Source organism: Aspergillus flavus, chromosome 8, assembly GCF_009017415.1.
Source record: "Aspergillus flavus chromosome 8, complete sequence".
Classification (NCBI taxonomy): domain Eukaryota; kingdom Fungi; phylum Ascomycota; class Eurotiomycetes; order Eurotiales; family Aspergillaceae; genus Aspergillus; species Aspergillus flavus.
In genome coordinates this window covers 665641-691159 of record NC_092403.1, presented here as the reverse complement: position 1 = coordinate 691159, position 25519 = coordinate 665641, and the positions used below count along the sequence as shown (strand labels likewise).

Here is a 25519-nt window from a genome sequence, read left to right as displayed (position 1 = left end):
TTCAGGTTCATCCTCAAGATACAAATTATGACATGAGTTATATATTGCAACGAGATAATGGTATATATCATTATGCGATCTCTATCTATTGCGACGAGTATCATCCCGGGCCCAAACACCGTATACATGAAAGAGCTGATCGTGAATCATACGTCCCCGCTTGCCGTATCGCTCGTCTCTTCTTTAATTCGCACCGGGCGCAGTAACCATTGACCATCTATTTCGATGAACAACGGAGCTACCTCTACTGGTAAATTAATCCTCAATTCTCGCGCCGTTTCCTGGAGCGACCGTAGGAGGCGCTTAGCCTTCTCGAACCGTCGCGAGAATGCCTTCGCTGCAATGCTGAGGATAATGAACGCTTCGCAGTTGTCAGCCTTCTGGAGGTTTTCTAAGAGAATGAACAGGGCCGCTTGGACCCATTGAATGTGGAAAATAGGCATGTGTTCGAGGCCCCACGTGGTTCGGTACATCTGCATCCAGTGGCCGATGCTACGGGCGGAGGATAGACAGATGGTGAGGGCTTGCGATGGGTTGATTGTGTCGTAATTCGTGTATGGCATAAGTTTTTCGCGTGACAACCTGTGAGGGTTGTAAATGGCGATGAGAATGGCGTGGTAATACATTCTACACGGGTTAGGTCTTCCTCTGCTTGGTTCCGGGCGCTAGATAACTCACTGTAGGCATAAGATGTGCGGAATTTCGGGGTCCTTCCCGGTCTTTAGACATTGCGGTAGACGGTCCGCCCATTCAGTGAGACGTTTATGAAATTCAGAGGTTTTTTGTTCCATATCTGGACGGGAACGAGGTGCTTCTTTGCGGAAATAGAAGTCTGCAACTTCATATGCAATTAAATTCAAGGAACAGAGCTCGTTGAACAGACATGTCGTGTGTGACGGCACTCCATCTGCCGGCGTTGGATACGGATGCCACTCGTCCTGTTTCGATTCATGATTCACTGACAGGAAAGACGGTTGTTGCGGCGGCTTTATTGTCGGTGTCTTCTCGTATAACAAGGCGTGGGTCCTAGCTTAAATCAGTTGTCGCTCTTCTCTGTTGCAGTAGTCCGGGTTCATACGTGGCGCTGTTGAATAAACCCCAGCTGGTGTTATTAACTACTCGGGCCATGCGAATTTCTTCTTCGTTGACCGTCGATGCGAGCACTGTGTGCTTTTGCGACAGTTCGTTCGCTGAGTAGGCCAATTGGCTTCGATAGATCCACGCTTGCCGGTCTTGGCCTATCATACAGGCACTGCTTGTTCTTAGTCTCTCACTCTGTGGGAGTGTGTAACGAAAACACTTACCGCGCCCATAACATGCCGATACCTTGGACTGTGGGAAGGCTAATCCTCCCTTCCTCTTTGTCCAGCAACCGTTTCGCCTCATCGTAAAAGTGAACACCTTTCGACGATACATCCCCGGGAACAGCATACGCTTCGGGATAATCTGAGTATGTCTGCGATCATTATTAAAGAGAACGTAGCCTCGGACACAGACGAGGGACGACATACACATGCATACGCCAGAATGGCATTGACCAAGAACGGCGAACAGTACTTGGCCCCAAGCAACCCCGTTTGCATATCGTAAACAAACCGATCGCGATCGACCCAATTAGAGAACGGATGGAACCAGGTGAGCCACAGGGAGATGAGGTGCGAAACAAAATCGTTGTCCGAGACGACGCTAGTCCAGGGCTTCGCAGGGACCTGAAACAACGGTTGATCCGACAATCGCTTCGCATCCAGAATCCGACGCACTGATCGCGAGTCCGCATCCTGCAATCGCTGGAACTCATGACTGACCTCGAGGAGTTCAGGCATAAGGGCTAGTTCCGACTCGGGCACCTGATGGTTGAGATAGTATTGGATCTCCGGTAGCGAGGCATTGCTTCGGATCAGATTGAGTAAGGGAATGGTGCTCCGGTTGCCGCTTTCTCGTAGGACGTTGACCAGGCGAAAAAGAAGATCCTCTTTCTCCTCGAGTTGGTCGATCTTGCGTTTTAAGGCTCCGCGGCGACGTTTATCGAGAGTTTGATCGAGGGTACATTCGAGGCGACTCTTGACGCAGTTCGCACAAGGCGCGGTCCCGGTGCACTACGCGTGTCAGTACCGAGAGATATTATTACAGGGAACAAAATATTACCTTGAGCTTGCGAGCCTTGCAGGCTGAACACGCTGTGCCGACGTTTTTCCTCCGGGGATGAGCGTCATTGCCACCCGGGGTACCGGGCGGCGCGGGTGCCAGCCGTCGTTTGGAGTCTGTCATGATGTTCTGCAGACATCAATCCATGATGAGAGTGGAGAGAAAGGGCCTTGAGGGCGAGAAAGGGATAAGAAGCGGAAAAAGAAAGCAGTGAAGGGATGAAATCACAGAGCAAGGAATTGATACCAGGAATTCCGCCTGACTTGCGCGCGGCGTAATTGGTGGGCGGAAATGCACGCCACTATCCCCGCATAGAGGACGTTTCACGATTACCGTAAGTTACACAAGCGTCCGGTGGCTCTGACACGCGCCTATACCCCATCGGGGTAAATTGGAACGCATCCGTACGGAAATACTTTACAATAGTCTCAAAAGCCATTCTAGAAGAAAGTTTCCGCCAATCAAATTCTTTTCCTTGATCGCGACCAGTGATCATTTCTTTTGGTTCTACCCAACAACTGCCAGCGACGGGATGCCGATAGCCCTAAATATGAGACAACAGACAAGCTTTGATTAAGTTACAAAGTGATTGTTATAAGGTAAATAATGGTCGATATTATTAAACACATTCAAAAATGGAAAAGTAGTCCTCAAGCATAAACCATGATCAAATTAATTCGGATGGACGGTTGGAGGAACGGAAGTACGTACTAAATACTCCACGCCCAACTAGATAGATATATATATATATATGCTCTACTGTACATGAAGAACCACGCTTTATAATTCTGCCGGTCAAACAACACCGCTCTTGCTCTTAAACCCGGACTTCTCCCCGCGATCATTGCTGGACACCGACCCATCTGGCACAACACCCTCGTTTTCCTCATCCGGCTGCCAAAACTTCTTCTTGCCTCTCGCAGCTCTCTTGACCCAAGGAGGGAAGAAACCACCAGGGAGCTTCCAGGTCCATGGATCCTTCTCATCCTTGTTCGGGGGCACAATCCGTCCAAAGCTCGCTTTTTCAACGATCCACACCATCATATTGATGCAGATATAGCTCAGGATACCAGCAATCAAGCCGTACGCGATACTGTACGTGAAAGGCATGATGGCGATAGTGAGGAAAGCTGGAATGGCATCACCGTAGTACTTCCAGTTGATATCGGCGGCAGCCTTGCACATGAGGGCACCGACGATGACGAGGGTGCACCCGGTCGCCCAGGGAGGAATCGAGGCGAAAATCGGAGCGAAGAAAACAGCGATGAAGAAGCAGAGACCAGTCACACACGAGGTCATGCCAGTTTTACCTCCTTCTGAGATACCGGCACCACTCTCAACGAAGGCTGTCACGGGAGGGCTGCCAAAGAGCGAGCCGATAGAGACACAGATCGCGTCAACCATCTGTGAACATCTGTCAGTGTCCATTCAATCCGGGACAGATACGGCTATACATACATAGGCGAAAGCACTGCCCTCGAAGTCCTGAGTGCGCTCATCGATAGCACCAGCGAAGCGCGCCATAGAGTAGAGGGTACCAGTAGTATCAAGAATGTCGACGTACTATTGATTCAATCCAGTTAGTCCCACCTGCGCGACACGTGATAACATCACCAACTCACCAAGAAGGTAATGAACGCCAATCCAAACTGCGAGCCATGTCCCGAGAGATCCCATTCTTGCGCCACAAGCGTATGTTTGATCGGATGGAACGTTACCACTTGTTTGAAGAAGTCGAAATTGCTGTCTCCCAATTCCGTGTGCGGGAAATACGTCACTGGTGTCGGACGGGGCCACGAGATGATCGATACCAACAGAATACCGATGATGACTGCACCCTTGACACGGTACAGCATCAACATTGCCGTCAGGATACCGCCGCAGAAAATACCAACCCACATGGTGGGGTTGCGCATCTTGTCACTGGCGGGACACATGCCCGTGGTAGCATCACGCATGGAAGAATGACATCCGGCAAGTTCCATGGGAGTGTCCGTCGAACCGGTGACCAGACCGATTCCAGCGCTGTAGCTCAGTCCGATGAGTGTCAAATACAAGCCAATGCCGGTACCCGTCGCCAGTTTAATCGACGCGGGCAATGCTCGGGCTAACCACTGCCGGATTCCCATGAGCGTCAAGGCCAAGAATACAAATCCTTCCACAAACACCGCTGTCACCGCGACGCGATATGGGATCATTCCAAACCCGTGATGTCCAACTACTGTATATGCGAAGTATGCGTTCAGGCCCATTCCAGGTGCCAACGCAACAGGCAAGTTCGCCAGCAAACCCATGAAGAACGTTCCCAGCGCAGCAATGGCTGCTGTGGCGGTGACCAGATCCCGTTTAACTTCCTGCACGCATAGCAGATACTCGGTGTTCGAATTACACTTGTCGGCCCAGCTCTCTGGCGGACAAACGCACGTGCCGCCTGAATCGGAGGTAATGGTGGAATTGACGCTAATGATGTACGCCATGGCGAAGAAGGTCGCCAATCCGGCTCGGATTTCGGTAAAGAAAAAGCTTCCCTTTCGTTCTTGGGGCTATATGTTTGTCAGAGATCGCCCACCGTTTTCACCTCATAGAGAACTCAGCATCATGACTTACATGGCCGGAATTCTCCAGACGAAACCATCGCCCAACTGGCGTCTGCGCCACCTTGAGATTGGTACGATGTATCCAACCCATATTTTCTAGTTTTGAGGTTGATGAACTGGAAAAGGCGTCTCAGCCTGGGGTACAGTTGAGGCAACGCCTAACACAAAAAATTCGAGAACCCTTGCGGAGAAGGCGGGTTTTTATTCCAGCCATGTGAGGGGCCTAGTCCAAGGAAAGGAAAAAAAAAAAAATTTGGTAAATTCATCCTTCGCCTCAGTGCTTATCAGTGGCTCGTGTGACTGTCATCTTGGCAATGACCGTATAGGAGCCACTTAAGGGACTGGAATGCCAGTCAGATGTACGGTTCTCTTGCCGATCGGGCCAAGGATCGAATCAGCAATGCTGCCAATGGACCCCGAATAGTTGAACCATGCCTATTCGGTGCTGGAGTGGAGGATGCATGAGACACACGCGGGTCTCGCCGAATTTTTGCGTTTCGGTCCACAGCTCTTCAGCTTATCGCAACGAGTTTTTTTATCTCTGCCCGTGCGGGTTTCTTGAGGGACGCGAGATTAATTTTCTTGGCACGGCGGAAATTTTACCGTTTTCTTTTACTCGAGACGGCAAGTCCGGAACGTGCCATCAGGGTTTCATTGCCCATGAGATTTTACTGTGTCTACTGTACGGAGTGCATCGTGCAGTGAACACCTCATCCCTACATTCCCCTTACATTTTGAATCCCCGCAAGCGACTATCCCGACTTTTCCTCGAAGACTGCCGCGGTCGGCGCAAACTTACTCTTCCGCCGCAACGTGGGGCCCCATATGATAAATCCTAATGGAATCGGGACCATGATAGCGGCAAGACAGCCCAACAGCGTCCCAGCCCACTGAACGCCCAGGTTGTTAAACATCTGACGTGAAAAGAGCGGAAAGCACGCCCCGACGGCGGACCGGAGGATGGTGTTAGCGGCGAAGACCGAAGCGGCACTGTCCTATCAGCCTTGCTTACTGGGCGTTATCGTGCTAAGATAAAGGGGCATGCTTACAATTGCAGATACGAGTCGATCAGATAGTTGAAGCACTGCAGGAAAATGCAATAGATACCAAACCCTACGAGAAGCCCGGATGCCGTGGGGGCCATCCAGTGGATGTTCTTCGTCCAGCCTGTCCAACCGAACCTGTTTCTGTTAAAACGTTGAGAAAACAATGAGCGAAGTAGATACATACCAAAAGAGGCCTACTGTGAAGGCGATTCCGCCCACAATCACCGGGGGTAATCGCCATTCCGGGACAGGGATATCGTTATTGGCCATCAATTTCTTCGTATATGCCGACTGACTGAGGAGGGTGTAGGCACCCCCAGCAAACTCGCCAATGATTAACCCGATGAATGGAAGGCTCCCGACTCCTAGATTCATCCCATGGATTTGCTGGAATACGACGGGATATGCACTGAGCAACGCATACATCAGTCCGTAGATGAAAGACATGTACAACGTCACCAAGAACACAATAGGCTCCGTGAACAACATGCGGAAGGGTCGGCTGAAGTTAACTGTGATCAAGTGGTTGAAATCAATCTCGACCTCGTCTTGTTTCGCATGGATTCCCCAATTGTGAGTTTGGCGTCGCAATATGGACGCCTTTTCCACCAACACTATAGGTGCATAGGTTTCCCGGAAGAAGAAGAGCAACAACGCTGATCCGAAGAAACCCATGATGGCAGCGATGTACATGGTCCATCGCCAGTGGAGGTAACTCATAGTGATGAATCCGCCCGTAAACGGGGATGCGAATGGCCCAACAAACACCGCCATGGCAAACATGGCGATAGCCACGCCGCGATGACGATTATTGTAAATATCGGCGAATACTGCTGGGACAAGGGCCAGCGGACTAGCGGCGAAGAACCCAGCGAAGAAGCGGGTCAACATGATCGTCTGCACATCTTTCGCTGTTGCGGTCCCAATGGTGAAAATGCTAGCCCCAAAGGCACCCGCAGTAAGTGGCCATCGTCGGCCAGCCAGCTCCGAAGCCGGGGCCCAAAATGTTGGTCCGGAAGCGAAGCCTAAGACATACAGAGTCACACCTAATGTCATGACTTCCGTACTGACGTGGAATTCCTTGCTGGTTGCGGCGACCGTGGAAGAGAAGATCGCACTCGCAAACGAGGACACGAAAGTGACATACGCGAGGATGCAAGAAAAACGTATCCTAGCCAGTCAGTTCAGAGGATCGCCTCGACCAACTCAGCATGTGTTTACCTACTTGGTGCTCATCCGCCAGTTATGCGGATCCATCGGGTCATCTCCCGTAAATTCGACGACATACTTCTCGGGGTCAGGCAGCAAGGGAGGATAATCTTTTCCGCCGCCGAACGGTAGCCACTGATCTCTGGGGGCTGGCCCAGCTGTCGATCCGACGGTCGACCGGTGTGTCAGACGAAGCGACTCAATTCGTGAGAGCTCAACATTGGTGGAACGTCGGCTCAGCGTTGAAGGTCTCACGGATTCGAACGCCGGGCTATGCTCTGGATGGGCGGTGGGAATCTCAGATAGATTACTACTTGAACTGCTGGCTGAGGACATGTTCGGATTGATCCTCTTTATTCCCCTTAGGAGTAGTATGGTGTAAAAGTTATTAATTCGCGAGGACAGCCATGAGGGTAATGACGTTCGTCAGTCTATATTGATCCGTGGGTTCAGTAACATTCCAAACTATTGTGGTTCCAGCGTTCATCCATCTAATGGTAACCAATATACGCTCAGTTGATAAGGACATGACGTCATCGATATAATTTGAAGTTATTGTAAAAATGCTACCACTCATCATCTTCACCGACATCTGTTTAACACTGACAGCCCCTTCGCTGCAGTTGTATAGCAATATCACTGTCAGCTACAAAGAACACTTCCACCGGAAATCTCACATAATGGAGTCCAATTCTATGGCACCTGTGAGGAATAACGGTTGAATCTATACGTTAATTAATATGCTAGAAGTATATCATGTTAGATGTAGTATAGAATTTAGCAGGTTGTGTAGGATGATCCAACGTATTGAATTATAGATTCGAGTTATCTTCAAATCAAGTTTACCAGAGAACCTGATTCGTAACCCAGTCTAATCTCAATTTATGTATATCTTCGAGTGCTCTTGCTTTGGCTACTGGATCTATAACGGTGTTCAACAACATCATAACGCACCTCCAACCCATGGTAATTATCTCAGGGACTTGAATCAGACATGTTAGGAATATATAGAGCGCGAATCACCTCAACATATAATATCGAATTACATCATCTCTCCCTCAATGCCGCAATCTGATGACTGTCGAGATGCGACTGGCTGTGCATGGCATTTACACAGCTTGATTCAATATTGTATTAGACTTTCCGGTTGACCTGTATTTGGTGGGTTTGATTGGCGCACAGCTTTGCCTCGTCGTTCCACTGTGTCAGAAGTCATATCTGACACTCCGTACTACTACTAGTAGTAATAAACATGTAGATTACGGCGCCTTCTCTTATTCTAGTAGTCAATTTGCTGATTAATATTCTTTTCCCGTCCTTAACAGTTGATTAGTTGTAGTAATTATGTGTAGTCTAACAAGTTGCAAGGTATACAAGTGAAAGTCTAACCCCACCCAGATGGCAAGCATGATTCGATGCCTCGTTTGCACTAACGCGTTAGTTAATTATATAGTTGACTATAGCTTAATTACTAAATAATTTTAAAGAAAATGAAATAATCTATAGATCTCTAGCTTTGATTTTATATACTTTTTACCATATATTTCTAGATAGTTGATTTTTTATAAATTTATTAATATTTTATATTAAAAAATCTGACCGCGGAGCTATATCACGACCCGGGAACTACTCCATAGTATAGGGGGCGGTTACGGAGTTACTTACAAGAATAAACACTAAACGTTTTAGCTCCTAACATGACAAATTTAGTTCCCTCACTCAACGAGGCCAAAGAAAAGGATAAATAGCACCATGGGATCATTCAAATAACGAATAAATTACAGCCAGATTCTCTTCTTCATTCCCTTATCCCAAAGATTTCATACAATCATTAAAAGCCATGGCACAGGTCAATGGAACGTGCGACAGCGCATTCTCGTCCGTGCGCGATATCCTGCAGCAGAACATTTCCTCCGACAAAGAGCTTGGCGCCTCCATCTGCATCAGTGTCAAGGGAAAGACCGTCGTGGATATCTGGGGCGGCTATGCGGACGCAGCACGTTCAAAGCCATGGGCCGAGAATACGATTGTATCGGTCTGGTCAATGACCAAGACAGTCATGGGTCTGGCTATGCTGCTTCTGATCGATCGCGGCCTGGTCGATCCAGATGCCCCGGTTGCTAAATACTGGCCGGAGTTCGGTGTGAATGGTAAAGAGGGTGTATTGGTTCGACATTTGATGAGCCACACTGCTGGCCTGCCATCTTTCGATCCTCCAATCGACCAGGATACCCTGCTCAACGTGCCTAAGGCGACTGAGAACCTAGTTCAACAGAAACCCTGGTGGACACCGGGCACGGGACACGGATATCACCTTGCCTCTCAGGGACATCTCATTGGGGAGTTAGTCCACCGTGTAACGGGGAAAACACTGGGCGAGTTTGTTCACGATGAGCTTACTGTTCCCCGTAATGCCGACTTCCACCTCCCCGTGGCGGAAGAAGAATGGGATCGTATCGCAGAAATGGTTCCTGCACCGACGAACATGGACATCTCCGCGCTAGACCCTAACAGTATCATGTATCGCGCTGTGACCGGTGGTCCCGGTAATCCAAACATGCCCAAAGAGCCTGCCTTCCGTCGCAGTGGTCTTGGGTCCATCGGTGGCTTTACCAACGCACGCGGCGCCAACGACATTTTATCCATTGTCACGCAGAATGGCACTGTGGACGGGAAACGCTTCTTGAGTCCTGAGACGATTGACAAAATCTTCGAGGTACAGGCCAGTGGCCCGGACCAGGTTATCGGATTGGGTATTGAGTGGGGACTTGGTTTCGGCATTGGCATGCTAGGTACCTTGGACTGGCTGCCATCTGGAAAGTTAGCCTTCTGGGGAGGATGGGGAGGTTCATTTGCGCTTATGGATCTTGATCGTCAAGTGACTTTTACTTATGCGATGAATAAGATGGGCATGAGTATCCTTGGTAATGAGCGGACGGGGGATTATGTACGGGCTGCTTATGCGGCGTTGGAAGGGTATAACGCGTGACAGTGGACTATATTTTCGTTTGTGTATTGTTTTCGTTAATGCATATAATTGTTTATTTGATTACTATTCATTCCATTTATTAATATTATGGAATGTATGTAAACTGCACTGCTCGGGGTCATATGTAAGTTCCGAAACCTCGGTATCAACCCCAGAGCACCACATGTATGGATGCAAGCGGCAAGCCCTATTTATGATCGACAGTTAGTCCTCCGCATTCTTCGCAACAGCTACCCCTTTAGGAAATAGATCGGGCACATCACGCATTCCATTCTAATTAATTAACTAGATGGAACAAATATTATAAGCATAAATACCCCAAGCAATCACCGATTCAATCCCCAAAGTCCAACAATTCCCAACGTTATTCATTCCCAACGGAGGACCGCAAATATGGCCATCGCCAAAGTCCTCCTCCCCTCGCTAAGCCTCTTCGTCTTCTACGCAATCTTCTACTACGCAGACATAAACGGCCTCCGCGCTCTAGGCGAGCAATACATCGCATCCGGGACCCTCCCAGGAACCAATGAGCCCATCCGCACAATCTACACCGGCATCGAGCCAATCGACCACCTCCTGACAACTCTAACGGCCTTCTTCTGGCCAACAACAGACGGCAGCCACCCATCGCTACTCCTCCACTCAATCGCCTTCTCTGGTACATTCGGCTCAGCCTGGGTGCTCATCACCCTCGAAGCATGGCGAAAGGGTAACGCATGGACAATCGCAGCTTTGTAACCCTCCCATCTTCACCCAACTCCCCCCCTTCCACACCCAAAACTAACAGAGCAAAAGTCCCATGATCTTCGGCCTAACGGCCCAAGTCCTCACCTTCGCCTTCGCAGCCCCCCTCTACTGCTTCTTCCATCTTATAACCTCAAGAACAGCCAAAAACCCTACCCCCGACACCCTCCGCATCCCGCGCTCAATAACCAACACCCTCCCCCTAGTCTTCATCCTAGGCTACATGGTCCCCACACAGCTCCTCATCCTCCCAATCTCAGAACACATAACATTTGACCTAAAACAAATCTTCATCGCCATCTGGCAACCCTGGCCCGCATACATTTCCATCATCCTTACACTCATCTACACCATCACAACCCCCTTCACATCCTCAGATAGGACAACTCCAGCCAGCGAGCGGAAGAATCTCAGTTCCCTGAGATGGGTCTACGCATTCGCATTCGGAAACACAGCGCTTACGCACCTCGTCTCGTGGATTGTTTCATTGGCATCTGTTCTCGTCCCTGATATCTTTAATCCGGAGGTTGTGGATTACTTGCATCCAGGCCGGGTATTCGAGGTCCCGATTCCGTGGGAAGAGCCTGTGAGGACTGTGGCGAGTGTTGGACATGGAGTGCATGCGTTTTTGAGGTGGGATTATATTATTGGGTCGCTTGGGGTGTTGGTTTGGGCGGGGAGTTTGCATGGGGCTGCGCAGAGGGGGGTTTATGGGAGTGTTGGGTGGTTGGGGCTTCTTTGGAAGGTGGGTTTGTTAAGTGTTTTTGTGGGTCCTGTTGGTGCGGCTGTTGAGTTGATGTGGGAGAGGGAGGAGTTGGTTCTTGCGAAGAGGGGGTTGACTGAGAGTGGGAAGAAGGATCCTTAGGTTAGGGTTGGAGTTGGTTTGTAGGTGGTGAGCTTTTGGGGTGTGTTTGTGGGTTGTATGGATTGTATTGTGGATTCTGATAGTGTGGAAGATACTAGCGTTGATTGTATGTACATACTTATAGTCTTGTTGATTGTTTCAGGTCAAACTGAACAGGAACTGAAACAACCTTGTCCCGGATATAATCCGCAAACCCCTTCCCGTACCCATCGAGCCTACTGGAACTACTTACTCCACGACCCAGGATGCCGTAGATAACAAAATGCACCGCATGGATATGTGGGAATTCCACCCTCTCGATCGAGAACGAGTCATCCCAATCGTCGCCGAGAAGGTCCCGCATCCGCGAGATGGTCATGAACGACCGGAGCCACTCCCAATGAGCCGGGTCAGAGACGAAGATACCAAAGTTGAGGTTCGCGCCTTTGTCGCCCGATCGAGCAAGTGTGATGTCTCCGAGCCGGATCTCCTTCGTTGGGCCGTTGTATACTGTTGGTGATATCGGATCGTAGCTTTCGCGTGGCTGCAGGGGTTCGTATTGGCATGGGCGCGGAATGTCGTAGGATGCGGTTTTGAATTGGCTGTCTAGAAGATTGATCCTCTCTTTGATATCGGACTGGTTGATTATGGCGGGATAATATGCGATGAATGGGCGCGGAAAGGCTGTGCGCATGTCGGAGGATGCATGGAAGCCTGTTTATTGGTGAGTTTGTTTGTTCATTCGATGGGATATAGGGTACATACCGGAGAAGTGTTTTAGTGAGATATGGCCCAGTGCCTTTACGACGGTAGATACCGCTTGCGCTGTGTGGGCCGCAATGAAGATGCGTATATATGTGGTACTCTTTAGCTGAGAGGAGGGATTTGGATCGGGAACTCCAACTCTATGGCTGATTCAGTCATCTGCTCTCGCAAAGCTATGTCCTGCTGCTGGAAGCCTGCTTACCTCTGGAATTCGAGTGTTTCAAGGTCATTAACGGCAGCTCCAGGGAGAAAATGACGGATTTGTTTCTCGAGGAGGTCCCACTTCTGCGTAGTAGCATATCCAGTTGCATTCAAAAGTAGTTCTGCCTCATACCCTCCAGGGTAGAAAACGGCAAGCTTGGTAGTGGGAGGCGGTGGTGACCCTTTAACGCCGGATACACGGACTCTGCCTACTGTTAGAGCTAGTATAAAACGAGGGGTTATCAACAAGTACCTGTCCTTGCCAACACCCTCGAAAGCGATATTACCAATATGTGCACTAACATCACTGTTCAGGTAGACGTTTCCCTGCAGCTCATACAGGAATTGGCATTTCACTGTGTCAGTGTTCACAACTCCTTGGGTTCCCGGGTGCTTGGTGATGATGCAGGTCCCGTCCTTCTCGATCTCAGAAATGGGAAATCCTGGAGCAATAAGATCTTCTAGCGGATATTTATCAAAGCCAGCGAAGTTGGCCCCAGTGACATATGCCGAACATTCAATGAGGTGTCCTGCAATAAGTGCTCCAGCAAGTCTGTCATAGTCTGTTTCGCTCCAGTTGTACCAGAACCAGGCCGCTGCAATCACAGGACTGGCATCAGCAACACGCCCACAAATGATGATCTGTGCGCCACGCCTCAAGCCTTCGACGATGCCACGGGCCCCAAGGTATGCATGGGCCGATGTCATGGGGAGCGGCTTTCCATCGTTTGTATTCATAAACGCATATGTCAACCTCGATGGGACAATGGAGGGGTTTCCAGAATCCAAGTGCTGCAATTCCTCTTTGCTGGTTGGCATATTCGGCCCGACCTGAGGGTATAAATCATCCCCTGATACATAAGCCACGCGTATGTCAAGTCTCTTCTCAGCCGTCTGCAGCGAGCGAATCAATTGAGCGTCCCGCCTGGTGATCGCAAAAGCCACTTACTAAAGCTTGAACCTTCAGCGCAAGTGCTCTAGGGTCCAAAGCACCTCCGTTGATTACAACACGGATCCCCTTTTCCGCAATAACGTCGATTGTTTGCTGTAGCCCCTGCCAAGCTGTTTCCTCGTAGCCCGGATGTTTACCGGCGCGCCAGGCCTCGGCATTCTTCGCTAAGTTGACTTCTGTTCTCACACTTAGCTTATGACAATCATCTGTAACTGGTACTGAGAAGCGTACCCGCAAGATAGTCACCGGTGATAAAGTCGACGTCGCCCAGTGTCGCCTGGCGGTACATCTCATACGCTGGGTCCCCTGGTTATTTAGACAGTCAGTGTCTGTAAGCATAGCTAAGAATCAATGAACAGACCATGGTAGCCAGAGCAGTTGGCCACTTTTACAGGTCTATTTTCAGGATCACGTAACATCTTTCAGTGACTGTAGTCGTCCGATATAAGCGATATTTGGTGTTATAGTTGTGAGTGAACGATTGCCTGGATAACGAACTGGTTTGAACATAGCGCTATGTATTTCATAGCTGCCTGAGCAGCCCGGGAATAGAATCCAGATCATTCGACGAATGAAAGCTGGTTGTGAGGCATTTCCCCGCAAAGGCTATCCACCGCCGATCATGTTTTATGTTTTGCTGGTCGAAGTTATACTTCTCGGCACGCAAGGGCCACGGGCCACGGGATTTGTGCACCGGCGCCGCGGAGGCGCGGAGTTTCACATCTGTAGTACGTCACCTTTTGCTTCAAAGGGAAGAAAGCTTTTGCACACTGACTGACTGAAAGGCCCAGGTAGCAGAATTATCTCGAGTAAAGAACCCATGGGCCCTCGGCATACTGCGACATGTTGCCTATTCCAGCGGTGGTCTTCCCAAGCTTTCTTGTTCCCTGTTTAGTGTCTATCCTCGAAGGCACGTATTACTATGTGGACCAGTAGTGGAGCCCCTTGGCACCGAGGGGGTTGGTTCCAACGATTATCCAGGCAACGTGGTGTGCTAGTGGATGATATAAAGTGAGGAACTCGCGTCGTTCGAAGGTAGCTGCCTGTGACTACTATCTGATACAGCTTTCCTTGTTGCGTACATCTCAATCACATATCCATTATGGCCTTTTCTCACGAGACAACCCCAGGTACAGATGTGTACGGCCCTGGGACTTTTATCGATAAGCATGTTCTCCCCGTCCCCGAGGACACTCGCCGGGTTTTCGAATATCTAGCCTCGAAGACGCCTGGATTCACCCAAAACAAAGAAGTATGGGATACCGTCCATTTCGAGGGAGAGCCGGACCCCATGATTCCTGGTCCTATCAAAGCACCTGTTGTTGCCGCGGCTCTGCATGCCATGTGCGGTGTGGTAGGGAACGAGTTGGTGGAGCTTCGCGATAGCAGACCAGCGGCGGAGGGCAGTGTCACCGTCAACACGGATCAGGCAGCAATATGGCTTGGCTCGGTGGCGACTACGCATATCAATGGATCTGATATCCCAGCTATAGCGATATCCGGCAAGTTGAACACCCTCTTTGACCGTGATTTTGAACAAGGCTTTGGCAAAGGTCTTGCAAGTAGAGCAACGGCGATCTACCAAACCAAGGATCCAAACGTGTGGTATCAGCTTCATGGCTCGCTCGATGCTAATCGAGTTCTCAAAACGATGGGAATCGACACAAATGTTGCCTTTAATACACCGAGCGAGTATTACGACTACATCCAGAAACATGTCCGTCAGTGGAGTCCGGATGAGCTTGAGATGCACAACGTACGTCATGGTCTTTGTGGAAGCATATGCTATAAGCCGGAATCATGGCGAAGCACGGAAATGGGAAAGCAGCTTGCCAAGCATCCGTATGTGAACTATACCCACGAAGCCTATGCAGCTCCTACACCCCAGCAGCCTTTGCCCAAGGTTCCTGGCGACCGGAGACCATTGGCGGGGATCAAGGTCCTGGAGATGGTACGCATTATCGCGGGCCCAACCATCGGTGTGACTCTTGCCGCTTTTGGTGCAGATGTTATTCGAGTCAACTGTAGTAAATTGCCCGATCTCAATGTAAGCTGCCTTACTTCCTTGATCGAACAGACCTGAAAGCTAACTTGTACAATGAAAGCTCCTGCAACTTGTCCTAAACGCTGGCAAGCGCACCATCGACCTGGATATTACTAAGCCTAACGACATGGCCCGTCTCCGAGAGCTCATCGCAGATGTGGACGTATTCATCCAGGGATTCCGGTATGGATCCTTGGACAGAAAAGGCCTTGGGCTCCGGGATATGTTAGAATTAGCTGCGAGCCGTGGAAAAGGCATAGTATATGTGGATGAGAACTGCTATGGTCCAGATGGCCCCTTTGCTGAACGCCCAGGCTGGCAGCAAATTGGCGATGCAGCCTCCGGCTCTTCCTATGTTATGGGTAGGTCGTTGGGATATGCGGATGAGAAATGCGTTTTACCTCCCTTGCCAGTGTCCGATATGACTACTGGTGTAGTAGGTGCACTGGCAGCCATGATGGCTATTCGCGACCGAGCAGTCAAAGGAGGCTCGTACCATGTTCTTAGCTCTTTGGTTGCCGCAGACAACTTATCACTGGAAGAGGAAGTCGGACTGTATCCCCTAGACGTGGTTCGCGAGACGGCCGAGAAGTTTGGATTTGTACCCTCAACTCCAGATCAGTTTGTTATGGAAATCCTGCTCCAAGTCATCGCTGGTTGGAAGAAGGGCCGGCCTGGGTACCTAGATGAGGATTCCCCATTGATGACCACTTTCGACCAAGGGCCATGGGGACGGCAAACCTTGCTCAAGCCAGTTGTCAGGCTTGATGAAGAGGCAGTAACTCCCCGCTGGACTACTGCCCCTGTACCCAATTGCTACCACGACAGGAACATCAACTGGCATTAGAAGGCGGTTCGGGCCACCTATTTACAAGGAATGACAGCCATTATATTCTCAGACTATGCCAATCAATTCATGTTATATCTTCCATCCCTACATAAGAATTAGTCTACAGCCTGTCACCGTTTGTACACAAGTAGATCACCCGTTCTCCATGTATGCAATCGGAAAGCCGAGGTTCCGCATAGGTGTGGGTAGATCGTTTGAAAATCATGCGGAAGGAAATTATAAGAGTTGTCCATTGTCTATTCCACCATCAGACGTGCTAGTCATCATCTCGCCCCAGTTCCAGAAAGGAGCAACAGGCCATTGAAAATTCATGGCCAAGTCAAAAGTTGGGTCGACCGAGGGCATGTCATAGCTTTGTAAAATAGCACAACTCCGTGTAGGATCTGTGTCTCCGGATTGGGGTGATGCTAAACTCGGATGAGGTACAGCATGTCCACTTGCTGGATTTCCGGTCTCGTTTGTAGAAAGCTGAGTGTTGTTGAGATATCGCATCGATTGCTGGGAGATATCTTGATCAGCTCGGCTTACAGCCTTCTTGGCTGCAGTCTTTAGCTCTGAGCATACTCCGAGTATATAATCAACATATGTACCTGGCTCTTCAGATGAAACTTTAGAAAGCAAGTTTATTGTTTCTTGAGCCATGGTAAGATCAGATACAGCATGTTGATGAGAAGGATCTGTCAGCAAGTTCGACAACAAGGTCATTGATGCAGCAGCAGGGAAGTATATAACACCCCTTTGACGGTCAGCATAAGATCGCAGTTATTCGATGTGGCTAATTTTGATAAACATACCATACGAAGCAGGGTCCAAATAGACCAACATGTTTTATGAGTTGAATCGCAGACCTCGCACATTCCAGAGACCTCACAAGAATATTATTTATCACCTTATCTAAGGCTGGGAAGTCTTCTAAACCCTGTGCAGCTTGCGCCATCGATCGCCTAGCAAGGATGCAGAGTTGGTAAAGCTTGGCATAACAGCAGTGGTACGCGAAGTCCAATCTTAGGACATGCTGAAGATGATAATCAGATGCATTAGAGAACGCAATTTGTGGATTGTAGTGCTTTGCAAAAGATGTCCTCCATCCAAGAAGATCCTCCTCACTAGTTTTCAATTCTTGGATAAGATCCCGAGTTGCCTTTGTCTGAACGTTGGCGGTATAGAGACGGTCGTATAGCCCTCGTTGGATCAATGCAAACCGCGCTAGCAGGTGGAAGTAATCAAGATGGGCCCCATGCACATCCAAAATTCCTAGTCCGTCATGAGGAAACTTGGAAGGTAGTGGGGTGTCGAAATCATTCACATCCTGCACCGGCGGTCGCCCGGTTCGATGAGAGATATCCGCGTCTAGAATGAATGCGATCCAAAACGTTCTCCGCCGTTCCTCAACGTGAGATGGAGATAGCCCCGATGTCTGATTACGATGTAACCCGATAGACTGTGAAAGACGCATTGCCGCTGCGGCAAACATGAAGAGTGGCTGAGGGTTTGGTGTACTTCGGAAAAGGAGCGCAAGTCCCAGCATTGCTTGGACAGCAAGTAGGTCCGCAGAACACATGAAGAATTCTACGATCACGTTTAGAGCATTCCTGATGTGTCCCATTGACTTTTGCCATTCCTCACTTCCATCAGGTAACTTTTGTGCCCTTTCCCTGTACGAAATTGCAAGCACAACATTCAGGGATGCCCACCACGAGGGATTTTCATCGGGATTCCAACCGAACTGTTTATCCACTAGCCTAGTAAACGTAGCCTCGTCGAACAGTGGGACCGCTCTATTAAAGCTGCCAAAATATTCGCTTACCAGCTGTGTTGTGGTTGCTTTGGGGGGTAATGTCTGAAAAGCGCGCTGCCCAGGATCGCCTTGCAGAATGCGGGGATACCAACTAGACAATTGCCATCTAGATGCTGTTTTTTGACTAGCAGTCATCCACGCTCCGGATCGTTTCCCACCCTCTAGAGAGTTGAGGTCTTGGCCTGAAGCTATTGAGAAGCCAGATGATGCTCCTTAGGTGAGGTTAACTCAGATTCAGTCTAACGCATAGGGTTATGTTTACCGAAAAATCGCATCTTTGTGCCCTCGGCGTTAATGACATACGGAGCCTGACTAGCACCACCGTCCACATTCGGCTGAGCATTACCTTCCTCCGGCTGGGACCTGGAAGGTGATGTAGAATAGGGTTGACTCTCTATAGCGTTAAGTTCAAAAGTTGCGCCGTCGCTTGTACCAGCGGCTGCCGAAGATGGGGCAGGAGAGTTCCTCTTGTTTTCTGATACGAACCCTCGCCATGAGCTATCTAGAGTTCGGTCTTGTAGCTGCATTTCCATGTCTTGAACGCGTTTCTCTAGCTCTTCAACATATGCTCTAGCAGTAATCAGATCAGAGGATATAAGGCATAGAGAGGCTTTCGAACTCACCGACTAGTTCGACTGGAGTGCCTCAAAACATCTTGGAAAGCACACGGCAAATTGAATGCTTTACACGGTGAACAGGTGGGGCGCCTGCCATCGCATTTCGTCTTTTTACGTCGGCAGGTGGTGCAGGCCTAGGTAGATGAATACGACGATAAGCATTTTCGTTGAATTGCGAGTAATACGATGCCTAGTTGGAGGGTTTCGCATGGGTTAATCAACGCTCACTTTCGCACGCCTAACAACCGTAGCACCAGGACTCTGTGACTGGTTCATCGTTTTTCATTCATGCATTTGCCGTATGTGAATTAATATGAATGTAAAATGACGGAATATTGAATGTATGGGACTGCAAAGGAGAGAAACCCGGCATGGAGTGAACGCAGACACCGTTGCGGCTTGAGCTACTGGACGGATTCAGCCAAGGAGACCGCGCTCTCTGCCTGAGGCCGGCCAGAACTTAACGTGACTACCAACCCCACATTGACAACATATTCACCGCTTACCGCCTCAGGCAAATGGGCATCAACCCACAAAGAACTACTTCTCCATTGTTGTTCTTCTATCCACATTTGTCCCAGTCGTCAAATACCTCGTATTTCCTGCATTATCGCTGTTTGCATGCTTGTGGGCTGTAGTGATTCCACCGTGAGTGCAGCCGCTTATGGTTGCTTTACAATATTGTTCGTCACGTCTTATCTTACCTAACGGAAAGCAACATGCTTGGCGACGCTGAGATCCAGGCCCTCGACGATCATCTGGGTAATGTCTTGCGCGAGAACCAGCAGCATCATGAGAATATTCAGGGTCTCCTACAACAATTCCATCTTTTGTTGGATAACTACAACCGACTGAAAAGCGACTATGAGGAGGAGAAAGAAGCCCGAGAGAAGTATAAGAAACTAGCTAGGGGACAAGTATGTAGTTCCTGTGGATTAGCAGACATGGAAGATACGCCTTAAAAAGAGACAAGGCTCTAATCGAAACTAGGAACGTAATCCATTTGTGTTGGTATTGGTGGATGGCGATGGCTACCTTGTTAGCTAAATCCTGACCACAATGTGACTACTAATACTAACGAGACCAGTTCAAGGACCACCTTGTGAAAGCAGGGGCAGAAGGAGGGATGAAAGCAGCTCAACTGCTGAATGATTCTATCAAAGAACTTCTTAATGACCAGCTCGGAAGCCAGGCAGATCAATGCCGAGTTATGGTTCGCATATACAGCAACATTCTAGGACTTTCGAAGACCTTGGCCCGCGCTGGTCTAGTTGGTAATGAAGCGCGGTCCCTCTCACCGTTTGCCTCCAGTTTTACTCGTTCTCAGGATTTGTTCGATTACATTGACGCTGGTGATAAGAAAGAAGGTGCAGACTATAAGATTAGAGGTAGGATCTAAATTGACTACCGGTGCACCAGTACACTCACATCATTCAGAAATGTTTCGCTTGTTCGCGGATAATAATCAGTGCAAACACATTTTCTTTGCCGGCTGTCACGATGCCGGTTATCTCTCCTTACTGACCCCCTACCGTGGCAAGGCTGATCGCATCACCCTAATCAAGACCGCATCCTTCCACCCTGAGTATGACAAGCTAGGCCTACCAGTGAGGGAAATCTCTGCGGTTTTCACATCTACCTCCGCTTCACCGCCTGTCGGTGGAAACAATATTACTACTGCTACGAGACCAGTTTGCAGACATTTCCAAAAGGTAACCTATCAGAATCACTTAGTGAACACCATCTAACTGAGCAAATAGGGTATCTGCCGATTTGGCAAGGAGTGCACAAAACTCCACGTAATGCCAAATCAACAATACACCAAATCACTCTATGATACCCCGACACAGCCGGCGAGTTTGACCAGTAAACCCCGAGAACAAGAATACTATGCCCGCTTTCTTCCCAGGGTGAGCACAAAATCTCAGGAATCTATCGCAATAAACAGGGATGGGGAGCGGATCGACACCTACTGCCCCTTGCCATCCCAAGAAGAATGGGAGTTGTATTGTCAACGCGCCAAACGGCACAAACTCTGCAACAAATTTCACCTTGGAGGGGAATGTGGGAACCTTAGTTGCGAGTTTGACCATAGCCCAATTGAATCGGCTTGTCTCAATGTTCTGATGTATATCATGCGACAGCACATGTGCACAAGGGGCGCAGGCTGTCGTTCGATTAAATGCTACCTTGGTCATCATTGTCAAAAGGATAACTGTAAAGGTGTCAAATCTTGCAAATTCAATCGTCAAGGTCATACACTTAACCTACAAGTTGCGCAGTGGGTTATGCCGATCGAACTTGAAGAGGAATCACCAGTTAGTGAAGGGCTCTCAGAGGCGAACTCGGTCACCGACCCGAATAACACTTTCGCCTTTCTCATGAGAGACGTGATCTAATTCTAGGCTATAGTCCTGCACTATGGTCTATAGCTGCTATGTCAATAAGGTCATTCAACTACCTTGAAGTTTAGCTACGCTACAAGTCAGTGAGTCATCCCTACTTTGGCTCGGTGGCGACTGATAGCATGTTACGGAATCCATGGAAATTTATTGAGATCATGGAATAAGTGAAGGATATCTATTGGTCTGGCTCATTCGCGCAGGCTTTCTGGAAATTTGCCTTTTTTTAAATTTTCTTTTTCTTTTCCTTTTTTTTTTTTTTTTTTTTTTTTTTTTGGCTCAGCAATCATTCTATCACCAAAAGGCTATACTGCGGAACAACCTACGGCAGTGCTTACTCTCCAGACTACTGGGAGTAATCCGACTGACAATGGCAGTATTGATCCTATCTGAGAATGAACATTTTGTGTTGGACAAGGTCAATAGATGTTGGAATTGCGAATATAATTTTCTATTGGCTTTGTACCCTCACGGCACTTCTATGTTTGTAATATCTATGGGACTTCAAACACATGCACTAGTATCTCATGCGGAATGATCCTATTGGATGCATGGTTCTCATCTCTGTCGGCAAGATGGTCGAGCTTGAAGACGTCGCCCTAGGAATGCAACAAAAACATAGTATTCAAATAGCAATTCGAATGCACCGACGACCGCAATGATTGTAACAGTTAGAGCATTAAAACAGCTAGCAGGTGATAATGGATTTGCAACAGATAAGCTGGCCCACGGTGCATGTCCCGCGAGTTAGGGCTCCAGTGAAAATATGAATAGGCCGTATAGATCAAGAAATTTTGGTTCAATGCCTAGATGGAATGAGAAATTCGTACGACTGTTGCATATCCAGAGACATGTCTCTCCACTTCCAAGTTGGTTACTGGTGTAGCAGAAGATCCAGCCCGTGGGGCTTGGTATGGAATATGAAATGTCACCTCTAAAGGATCTTGTGAATTGAGCTAGACAGCGTCTATCATTCAATAGGTTTACGCCTCTACCTATGAAGAGTAATTAGGCAAATCCTGACTCGCCGGATCCAGGATACAACTTATATGAGGTGGCGGTGATAGAGAGTGGATTGCATCTAAATCTCGGTCGAGTGACAGGATTACCGAGCACAATATCCTAGAGATAGAGAATGCTTTCGCCTCTCTTTGGCTCAGCTCTTGTTTTAGTAGAGGCTGAGAATTATAAATAAATATCTATTAAGTATAAATCTTACTCTAGTCCTACTACCAGTTTACCTATCATCACAGGGGCTTCAGTTTAGGGTTTCAGCGCCAGACACTGAAACGTATACAGCCACTGGGCCGTATGCCCCCGTCTTGGGTAGCAGCTGCCTGGCTTCTAGATTTGGATGAAGAACTGAGACATCCGGTTTTTCCCTAGTTTCAGCAACTGAGAGTCAGTCATACCGCGATAAGTGCTGATCGGCAAATATTTGTCTCGCAGATAACCGTGTCACTTCTTGTTCGTAGGACATACAGACTACTTCATATCATTGTGTTCTCATGGACCACCTATCACTAAGACCGGTAGCCTAGTTGTTCATTCGCATGGCATACTTGAGATACAACAGGCAAATAGAGTTCGAAGCTCTCGGCTCGTTTCGCCTTGGCAGGCGCAAAAACATGCCATTGATCAGTTTTCGAAGCTTATCACCTTATCTTGCTTGGTTCCCCGCATCAGAAACATCAGAGGATTGCGACACGGTAACTAATGAGTAGAACGAGGCATCCGTAGAGCACATTGGCCGTTGCTTCCAGTTTCCCTTTTTGGACAAGGTTGTTCCTTCCCCTCATGCGGAATTGCTCCGTGTGAACTATGTCCACGGGAAGCCAATTGTTGCTAAGGTGAGATGTAGTAGTCAGGACCCAATGCACTCTTCCCGAAGCATAGAGTTATCTGTCTAGTCCGCTGTCCCAGGTCTGTCCGATATGCGTCGCCACCAAAGACTGTCATATATCAGTGTCTTGTTTCCCCAATATGTACTGTTATGTTGATTGACATGTGTCCTACGTGTTCGACATAGAGGTCCTATCTGTGACCATCTAAGACCAGCTGATAGGGCATATAATACTTCCTCTGAAATGTCGCACCAAACTCAAACTTCTGATCCATCTTGGCCGCCCGGAACGGTTCAGCTTGAAGGTGAGTCTGATACCTTTTTATTTTTATATGTCTGATCCAAAATTAATGTCGCCCAGACCTTCCACAGGATGGTCAAACAACTGATATTATCTTGCAACCCACACCTAGCCATGATCCTAACGACCCCCTGGTAAGCCTCGTGTGAACCCAATCAATAACGTAGGGCTAAACAAATCCTTCTAGAACTGGCCGACATGGCGCAAACATTTAAATTTTGGCTTAGTCTCCTACTATGTCATAATGGTTTTCGCAATGTAAGTGTCTTGCTGTTTATTCCTCCAAACGCGACACGGAGCTGAGCAACCAGAATCGACGTGGCAACTGTGACCTGGGGTCCGTTAAATGCGGAACTGGGCTTCAGCTTTGAACTCTTGAATGATAGCTACGCTGCAGGCTGCGGATCCCTTTGTATCGGCGGTGTGATTCTGATACCCTTCGCTCTCAAATACGGTCGCCGACCTGTCTATGTATTCAGTACTATCGCTCAATGTGCCTTCTGCGTTTGGCAAGCCAAAATGCAGACTGTTGCTGATCTCATGTCGGCGAACATACTGAGCTCTATGGTTGGAGCTCTCGCAGAAGTACTCGTGCAAATGACGGTGGCCGATGTCTACTTTGTTCATCAGCGTGGACTCATGAACAGCATTTATGTTTGGTTTATGACGGTCGGAGCTACACTATCTCCCCTGGCGGGAGGGTATATTGTTATCTCGCAAGGCTGGCGCTGGGTTTGGTGGTGGATGGTCATTCTGATGGGGGCCGGTCTTGTTGCTTTCGTCTTTCTCTATGAGGAAACGAAGTTCTCTCCGACCCTCGAGGGTGTTGTACCCGTTGTTGCTGCCGCTCAAATAAACGCATCCGCGAAAGGTAGAGACAAGAAGTCTCCGACTGACCCAGAAGTAGAAGCCAATGTAGCACATAAAGACGGAGAGACTCAGAGATCCCACGCTACCCACTGGATCGACCATTCAATTCCCGTGAAGCCTTACTGGAAAAAGCTAGCTTTATGGTCGACATCCCCGGGGTCATTTGCCAGCATGGCCCGACACAGCGTCGAACCTTTCATTCTTCTATTTACCATTCCAGCCATTTTCTTCATGTCCGTCGTTTACGGAGCCATGACTGCCGCCGTAACGGTCTCCGTGACTACTCTCTCTTCGTACATGACTTTACCACCTTACAATTTCAACGCCTCACAGATCGGCCTTATGGGACTACCTCCGTTCATTGGTACAAGCATAGCAGTTTTGATATCCGGACGGCTCAGCGATTCGCTGGTTCTATATCTCGCAAAAAGGAACCGGGGCGTCTTCGAGCCGGAGATGAGACTCTGGATTGCAGTTGCTTTCATACCCTTCGTGCCAGCCGGTCTTTTCATGTTCGGCATTGGACTCAACAACGGATCCCCTTGGCCGCTGGTGGCCGTTGGATTGGGTATCGCTATATTCGGAACTATTCCGGCTAATAGTGTTGCTTTGACGTATCTTACAGATGCATATACGGATGTAGGTTGATGGTGTATGAAATGGTCCAATAGTAAGGGTACTAACTGAGTTCTCTTTGATAGGTAATCGCCGACTCCCTCGTCGGCGTGACCTTTATCCGCAACCTCATCTCGACGGTTTTTGTCTTCGCTTTGTCCCCGTGGATTGAGAGTGTCGGGTTGACTGGCTTTTACATAACCTTTGGGCTTATCCTTACTGTAATTCTATTGGGAAATCTAGTCTTCATATACTTTGGGAAGAAGTTCCGGGTTATGACGGCAAAGAGATATCGATACTATGCCCAACGCCAGATGGATCTGAGGAACTAATTCTCAATTCTATACGCGGACTATCAAGTCCTTCAATCCACATATATTCTTAGTCTTACGTACCATCTACTCTACTATAGTTAGCTCGTTGAAATCTCACCACAAACACCAACATTCCACACTAAGTCCTACCCACAAAACATTAGTACAAAGTATATTAACCTGGAACCATCTAATGAACAATTCGCCACGCAAGGTCAATCCTTCCTCAACTTGTTATTGGATACGCCGGAATGACTCCTCCAACATGTTCCGGTGTTCCGCGGACCCCAGACCCCAATACAACCTCGGAGCAGGCAACAAGTAACAGCCTCTCTCCTGAAAATCAAGGTTTATGTGAATCACTTGGCACATG

The 25519-nt window shown here is 48.7% G+C and overlaps 10 protein-coding genes across 10 annotated transcripts; 5 read left to right on the top strand and 5 right to left on the bottom strand.

Moving 5' to 3' along the window:
* Positions 1-19: 19 nt before the first annotated feature.
* Positions 20-2444, bottom strand: F9C07_2287088 (putative C6 transcription factor). Its single transcript, XM_041295556.2, has 6 exons — positions 2146-2444; positions 1512-2096; positions 1305-1456; positions 1079-1252; positions 679-1026; positions 20-627 (listed from the first exon to the last, which is right to left on the bottom strand). The coding sequence occupies exons 1-6, from the start codon at positions 2266-2268 to the stop codon at positions 147-149; spliced, it is 1863 nt and encodes a 620-aa protein (XP_041151529.1). The 5' UTR covers positions 2269-2444; the 3' UTR covers positions 20-146.
* On the bottom strand, positions 2445-5007 carry F9C07_2287087 (putative nucleoside transporter). Its single transcript, XM_041295557.2, has 4 exons — positions 4753-5007; positions 3768-4688; positions 3604-3708; positions 2445-3549 (listed from the first exon to the last, which is right to left on the bottom strand). The coding sequence occupies exons 1-4, from the start codon at positions 4831-4833 to the stop codon at positions 2941-2943; spliced, it is 1716 nt and encodes a 571-aa protein (XP_041151530.1). The 5' UTR covers positions 4834-5007; the 3' UTR covers positions 2445-2940.
* A 487-nt stretch (positions 5008-5494) lies between these two features.
* On the bottom strand, positions 5495-8065 carry F9C07_2287086 (major facilitator superfamily domain-containing protein; the record flags this gene model as incomplete). Its single annotated transcript, XM_041295558.2, has 4 exons — positions 7014-8065; positions 5973-6959; positions 5792-5923; positions 5495-5732 (listed from the first exon to the last, which is right to left on the bottom strand). Exons 1-4 carry the CDS (start codon positions 7331-7333, stop codon positions 5495-5497), a joined length of 1677 nt encoding a protein of 558 aa, XP_041151531.1. The 5' UTR covers positions 7334-8065.
* A 574-nt stretch (positions 8066-8639) lies between these two features.
* On the top strand, positions 8640-10174 carry F9C07_2287085 (beta-lactamase/transpeptidase-like protein). The gene has a single exon (XM_071510874.1). It carries the CDS (start codon positions 8838-8840, stop codon positions 9984-9986), a length of 1149 nt encoding a protein of 382 aa, XP_071367245.1. The 5' UTR covers positions 8640-8837; the 3' UTR covers positions 9987-10174.
* Positions 10175-10379: 205 nt separating this feature from the next.
* Positions 10380-11595, top strand: F9C07_12398 (uncharacterized protein; the record flags this gene model as incomplete). Its single annotated transcript, XM_041295547.2, has 2 exons — positions 10380-10720; positions 10782-11595. The coding sequence occupies 2 exons, from the start codon at positions 10380-10382 to the stop codon at positions 11593-11595; spliced, it is 1155 nt and encodes a 384-aa protein (XP_041151532.2).
* Positions 11596-11713: 118 nt separating this feature from the next.
* F9C07_2205725 (uncharacterized protein) lies at positions 11714-13911 on the bottom strand (the record flags this gene model as incomplete). Its single annotated transcript, XM_071509614.1, has 6 exons — positions 11714-12288; positions 12340-12479; positions 12542-13434; positions 13490-13668; positions 13724-13798; positions 13854-13911. The coding sequence occupies 6 exons, from the start codon at positions 13909-13911 to the stop codon at positions 11714-11716; spliced, it is 1920 nt and encodes a 639-aa protein (XP_071367244.1).
* A 683-nt stretch (positions 13912-14594) lies between these two features.
* On the top strand, positions 14595-16383 carry F9C07_2205724 (CoA-transferase family III domain-containing protein; the record flags this gene model as incomplete). Its single annotated transcript, XM_071509613.1, has 3 exons — positions 14595-15539; positions 15598-15898; positions 15977-16383. The coding sequence occupies 3 exons, from the start codon at positions 14595-14597 to the stop codon at positions 16381-16383; spliced, it is 1653 nt and encodes a 550-aa protein (XP_071367243.1).
* Positions 16384-16438: 55 nt separating this feature from the next.
* On the bottom strand, positions 16439-19222 carry F9C07_2173259 (fungal-specific transcription factor domain-containing protein). Its single transcript, XM_071509364.1, has 5 exons — positions 19030-19222; positions 18808-18935; positions 18447-18754; positions 17181-18396; positions 16439-17122 (listed from the first exon to the last, which is right to left on the bottom strand). The coding sequence occupies exons 1-5, from the start codon at positions 19075-19077 to the stop codon at positions 16603-16605; spliced, it is 2220 nt and encodes a 739-aa protein (XP_071367242.1). The 5' UTR covers positions 19078-19222; the 3' UTR covers positions 16439-16602.
* Positions 19223-19250: 28 nt separating this feature from the next.
* F9C07_2173254 (C-x8-C-x5-C-x3-H type zinc finger protein) lies at positions 19251-21550 on the top strand. The gene is made up of 5 exons (XM_041295549.2): positions 19251-19718; positions 19792-19839; positions 19889-20189; positions 20239-20513; positions 20562-21550. Exons 1-5 carry the CDS (start codon positions 19521-19523, stop codon positions 21198-21200), a joined length of 1461 nt encoding a protein of 486 aa, XP_041151536.1. The 5' UTR covers positions 19251-19520; the 3' UTR covers positions 21201-21550.
* Positions 21551-23120: 1570 nt separating this feature from the next.
* Positions 23121-25428, top strand: F9C07_1923112 (synaptic vesicle transporter). The gene is made up of 5 exons (XM_041295550.2): positions 23121-23351; positions 23408-23481; positions 23535-23605; positions 23659-24856; positions 24919-25428. Exons 1-5 carry the CDS (start codon positions 23291-23293, stop codon positions 25162-25164), a joined length of 1650 nt encoding a protein of 549 aa, XP_041151537.1. The 5' UTR covers positions 23121-23290; the 3' UTR covers positions 25165-25428.
* Positions 25429-25519: the final 91 nt, after the last annotated feature.